The 6000-nt window shown below is 59.4% G+C and overlaps 1 protein-coding gene across 1 annotated transcript in view; it reads right to left on the reverse strand.

The window, feature by feature from the left end:
* GRAMD4 (GRAM domain containing 4) overlaps nucleotides 1-6000 on the reverse strand; it is a 53214-nt gene that overhangs the window by 17198 nt on the left and 30016 nt on the right. Inside the window, exon 3 of the mRNA XM_007956238.2 lies at nucleotides 4270-4390. Coding sequence (XP_007954429.1) covers nucleotides 4270-4390 — 121 coding nt within the window. The remainder of the gene's footprint in view (nucleotides 1-4269; nucleotides 4391-6000) is intronic.

Here is a 6000-nt window from a genome sequence, read left to right on the forward strand (position 1 = left end):
CCACACCTGGCGCATCCAGCAACATGGACCACGGAGCAGAAGGGGAGACCCGGGGTCTAGTCTGGGTAGTAACCACGGCCCAGAGTCCAGGGGGGCCTCCTGGCCAGGACTGGGGCTTCCGGAAGATGCCCTTCACGGAAGCACAAAGCGCTGCACCTGCCAACACCTCCGCCCAGGTGTGTGCTCGTCCTGCCAGCCCCAGCCTGGGGCTCCCGCACTGGTGGCTCGCACCATGTTCTGTGTCTAACAACACTGTGGGACAGACCGAGGGACTCTTCCTAGGACAATCACCCGCTGGGAGCAACCGCCACGTGTGGACTCTGGGAGCTGGTGCTAACAGGCACAGAAAGCAGTCAGACAAAACCACTTCTCTTAACCAAAAGGGAGACAGAGGTATTCTTGCCAACGTCCTGGCAAGCTGTCCCACCACTGCTTCTGATGACACGTGGAACACGGAGAGGGCATCTTCAGAGTTACATCATGCTGTGTGACTGCTTATGACAAGGACCCCCTCGCGTCTCTAACAGCTGCTAACTCTTCAAGGTGCCTCTGAGCCTCTGCAGCTGAGATCTGTCAATGATCAAACAAATGAGCCGGGCCGTGTGGGAATCAAGGTTGTGTGTCAGCTCCGTGGGGCCCGGCTGAGCGGCTGGGCAGCTGGAGGCAGTTATTCCTCATGATGAGACTGGCGATCAGCTCCATGGTGGACTACACTGGGGCAGCTGAGTAGCTGCCTAGGGACGTGGTCTGCTCCCAGTGAATAAGGAGCAGCTTGGAGAACGGCCTGTGCCCTTTGGAGCATTTAAACCCCAAGTGGAGCCAAGTTGTTATTCAGCAGCCTGCCGTGTTGTCTGCCATGTTGGCACTGTCAATGGACCTCAATCAATGGCCTGCTGTGGGGTTTGGTGACATCGGGACCATGCCTTTTGACTTGTTGACCTTGGGTTCATCACCCTCAACAGCCAGTACCGTCTGAGTGAAGAGAAGCCTCCAGCTCCAGTGGGCCAGGAGCAGGAGGCAGAGCTGAAGCCCAAGGTCGAGGGGCTTTCACCCAGCCCCTAGAGCTGGCACTCTGAACTCAGACGTAAAGCCTCCAAACTATAGGAGAATCCATTCCTGCTTGTGAAGGCCGTCCCGTGTGTGGTATGTTCTCGTCAGAGCAGCTCCAGGGAACCCAGAAGGCCGCACGTGTCCAAGGCTCTTCTGTAAACTCCTCAGGGAATCCCTGAGGGCGGACGGCTCGCGTCTGCTGCTCACCAAGAAGTCGGCATCCAAGCCCACCACAGGCACCTTGGGCAAAAGACCTGGCTATCTACCTCCAAAAACACAGCCATTAAAAACGCTACGGAGCACAGCCCTCCTGACACGGGCTCGCCGGGGGTCAGAGCTGACTCCATAGAACTGGTTTAGAGCCCACCGGGAAGGGGGACTGATGCTTCACACTCAGCCGCTCACTACAAGGTCGGAGTTCAAGTCCACCCAGATGCACCTGGAGAAAGGCCTGGTGGTCCACTTCCCCCAACCAGCCACTGTGAAACCCACGCAGCACCGTTCCCCTGACACTCCTGGGGTCACCAGGAGTCAAAGGTGACTCTGCAGAGCTGGCCTGGAGCCTGGGTGGGACACATGAGCTCAGGTGCTGACTGAAGGGTCGGAGGTTTGAGTCCACTCAATGGTCCTCGGGGGACAGGCCTGACGGTCCCCTTTCATACCACCAGGCACGGAAACCCCCTGGAGCGGGCGACACACATGGGTGTGCCATGTTTTGAAGCTGACTCCATGGCAAACGGTAACGGGTTAATTTCCCCTGGTTCACCTCACTCCAGGGCACAGGGCAGAGAGCTACACCCTGCATGGTGCTCAATGCTGGGCCTAGGCTGGGGTGGGGGCAGCAGACCACCACCAGGGTTTGTTAGACTCCCACCTATGCCCCCTCCCAGGCAGGCTGCAGGCGTGTAAGCGGCGTCCAGCATGGACCACCTGGCCTCCCCACGCCCTCCTCTGACTTTGGCGCTGTGGGAACAGGGGCCAGGGGAAGCAACACTAGGGCAGGCAACAGATGAATGCGTTACGGACATGTTTCCACACTGTCTTCAGATCTAAAACAAGAGCATGCAATTTTTCAGGAATTTTCTTAAAAACACAGAAGTTTCGAAAAACACAATGACTGTGTTTTAATCCCTCTCTACTGCCCCTGGTGCTTGCGGCTGCAACTCACCTGCATCTTTAGGGTGTGAGGGCGGCCTTCCATGGGCTCACCCACCCCAAAAGCCCCCAGTCACCCCAGACCCCCTTCGAACCACCACCAAAATGGCACGACAAAGGGAGCCACTCTGCCTGGGGCCTGTTCCTCCGCAGGCCCCTTCTCCTTTAGGTCTGAGCCTACAGAAGGTTCTTTAGCCAGCCCAGTTGGTCCCCAAGGCGCTACGCTGGGAGACTAAGGCCTGCACCCCAAACGTGCCAAGTGGCTAAGAGATGGGGAGGCAGAGATACAGACACTCAAAGAGGGAGCAAGAACACAGGTCAGCCCCATGCCCAGCGGGCCACCTGCTGCCCCCACAGGAAGCGAGGCACAAATTGGTAGGTGGAAGCAGTGGGGGGGGGGGGGCACAGCACCTGCCAGGTCAGCCCGGCTGCATCTCAGCTCGACGGACAATTAAATGCAATTTAAACTCTGAATTTGCACAGACATTCCGAGGCCTCTGCGTTGGCAAAGTGCCTGTGGGGCCCATGTACCTGTCTGTGACATGGGGAGGGGGTGCTGACCTCGCAGCCCAAGCCGAACGGCACAGTGGGGTGACACCCTTCTCCAAATGAGCCAGGGCCCCAAGGTGAGCCCTGGGAAGGTCCCGACAGGCCACACTGACCCCGAGCGGCCCATGAGGTGGGGCCGGGGGGAGGGGGGAAGCCTTCATCAAGAGCAAGCGTGTCATCAGGGGACAGGAAACAGGACCACCCTCCAGAGAGCTACATGCAGGTGCTCAGCACTGAGGACCCAGGCAAAACCCCGAGGACGCCATCTGGTGGTGACAGGCAGGGGCTGCACCTCCAACAGGGACTGAACCTGGGGGGGGGCACGTGGTCACCAGGGGCCGGGGGCTGAAGGAGCATTGAGCAGAGGCCCCCACCCCACCCAGAGGATGCCCTCACACACAGAGATAATTAACACGGAGAAGCCAGCTTCTGGTGGGCGTGCTGTTGTGCACACAGCTGGGGGGCGGGGTCCAGGGGCTGCAGGGCGGTGGGCTGGTCCGGCCACAGTGCGAGGGCCGTGGAGGGCAGTAAGGGCCGGCTTTATGATGGACACACATCACTCGAGTGACCTGCTGCTTGCTGGGTAGCAGTGTCAAGCAGAGGGCAGCACAGGGGGCAGGAAACACCTCTTCCCCACCCGGATGTACCCTCCACGCAAGGCGGGAGCCGGGCAGGCACACCCAAGGCCACTGCATGCATGGTGGGTGGGGTGGGGAGGCGGGTGTGCCCAGAGTCCTCCACAGGCCGGGCCAGGTGTGAGGGGCAGGGGGGCGTTCTGAGTGGGCAGGGTTCTGGGGAAGGGTGGGGGGAGGAACATGGAAGAGGTGGGAAGGTCAGGATCAGCCCTCTGGACTGGACAGGGGACACGGGGTCAGGAGTCGAGGCGGTGACGGGGGCACTGCAGGCTGAGTTCGTCTTCAACCTCCCTCCCTCCACACCTGCCCGCTCCCTCCTGGCCTCAGGCTGTGTTGTAGTCCCCACTCTGATCACCCCTGGGCAGTGAGAGCAGAACCCCCACCCTAACTTTCCACATGAAGAAACCGAGGCACAGGGAGGCAGCCAGCTTCCCAGGTAAACCTACCCCCAGTAACTCCACAGGTGAACTTCAAAATGGAGGCCCAGGCTCGGGACCCCCAGCTCTCCTCTCAGGCCTCCAGCACCAAGGGGTGATGCTCTGGGCCCAGCAGACACTGGAGGGGGGTGAGGCGGCCAGGGAAAGGGAGGGGATATACCTCCCACCCAGGAGGGGCCCAGCTTTAGGACCTGACCAGAAGGAGCTCTGCACCCAAGGGCTCCCTGCAGCTGGGGGCAGGGGTGGGGAAGGTAGGGGGCACAGACGGGGCTGAGACCTGCAGGGGCCGTGTCCCAGCACCGGGCAGCACGGACGGCCAGCTCCGAGACCTGGGGCCACCACTGGGCTCCGAGCAGGGGCACTGACTTGATCTCCTGGAACCCCAGTGGCTCTCCACAGGCAAGAAGGGCCGGGGCGCCCCACTGTGGACGCAGCTCTACTACCTGGTCTTCAGCACCTCCTGGACCCTCTGCTCCAGTTCCAGCCGCCTCTGCCGCTCACGCTCCAGCTCCTGCCGCAGCGTCTCCGCGTTGGTCTCTTCTCGCAGCTTCCGAAGCTCCTCCTCTGCAGAGAAAACACAGGTCACACCACAGACCTGCTGAGGGTACTAAGATGTCTCAACACAGGTTACATCACGGATCTACTGGGGGTGCTAAGATGCCATCATATGTCACACCATGGATCTACTGGGGGTGCTAAGACGTCTCAACACAGGTCACGCCATGGACCTACCAAGGGTGCGGTGCTAAGACTCCTCAATGCGAGTCATACCATGGATCTATTGAGGGTGCTAAGATGTCTCAATGCAGGTCACACCATGGACCTACTGAGGGCACTAAGACTCTTCAATGCAGACCACACCACAGATCTACTGAGGGCACTAGGACGCCTCAACATAGGTCACACCATGGACCTACCAAGGGTGCTAAGACTCCTCAATGCAAGTCACACCATGGATCTACTGAGGGTGCTAAGATGCCTCAATGCAGGTCACACCACGGACCTACTAAGGGTGTACCACATCACCGATCACCATTACAGATCCTACTGAGGACATGGTGCCAAGACACCAAATGAGAAGGTCCACGTTCCCTCAGTCAAATGCTCTGAGAACCTTCGTTTTCCTCACATAGCAGAAGGCTTTGCAGAGGGACACTTCAGCCCATCTGTCTCTCTTATCCTCCGCAGTCTGCCAGGCAGACACTACTTCCTTCTCCTCCTTCAAAGGTGCACCAGCAGTGAGCAACTAGAAGTGGGGTGCCTGTTACCCATCAGGGAAGGTGTGGGGAAAGCTTTCTTCACTATAGGTTACAGACTGCATTGTGTCTCCCCGAGCTACGGGCCGGCGTCCGGAGCCCTGTACTGCGGGTGTCAGCCCACGTGGAATGAGAGTTTCTGCATTATGTTAATGAGGCCACAGGAGTGCAGGGTGTGTCCTAACCTGCCCACTTCTGAGACAGGAACAGCAGATCAGACGGAGACAAGCAAGCACCAGCTGGAGAACACAGCAGCACGTGTGAGGATCACGAAAGGACCAGGAGCCAGGGCTATAGAAGCTGAGACAGGGACCGTCCCCCAGGCTGGACAGAGAGCCCCCCCAGAGCGTGAGCCCCGGATTCGGACTCCTGGACTCCTGAACCATGAGCACGTATGTTTCTGTTAATCACAGCCACCATGGGTGCTGCCTGTCACAGGCGACTAATAAAACAAGTACGCAACACACAATGGCACTTTGCCACCCTGTCCCCACACCTGCAGGACACCCAGCTTCAGGGACTCTGGGATGCTCAAGAGTTGTGTGTTCCCCACCCATGGGCATCTCCCAACAGCGGGTGGCCCTGCTCACAGCACAAAGCAATGCTGGGAGAATAATGTGGTAACGGCAGGGCTGCCAGAAGAGAAAGTCTGTCAGCAGCAGAATTCCCAAGGGTCCCTGAGGCTCAGTGACCCCGGCACCATGGGCTCTGGCCCCAGGGTGGCTTGTTGCCTGCCTGCCATTACGGACACAGCTGGAGAGCTGAAGCTGTGCGGGGGTAGAGGGACAAGGGAGTTGTGGGGACAAGTGAGGGTGTGCCAGGCAGGGGAGCCGCCCAGGGTACGACACGGGCCAGTGGGCAGAGCCTGATGCTCCCACCTGGGCACCTGCGCTCTCCAACCTGGACCCCAACACGCAA

This window comes from Orycteropus afer, unplaced genomic scaffold (assembly GCF_000298275.1).
Source record: "Orycteropus afer afer isolate SDZICR_OR568_19922 unplaced genomic scaffold, OryAfe1.0 scaffold00587, whole genome shotgun sequence".
In the NCBI taxonomy this organism is placed as follows: domain Eukaryota; kingdom Metazoa; phylum Chordata; class Mammalia; order Tubulidentata; family Orycteropodidae; genus Orycteropus; species Orycteropus afer.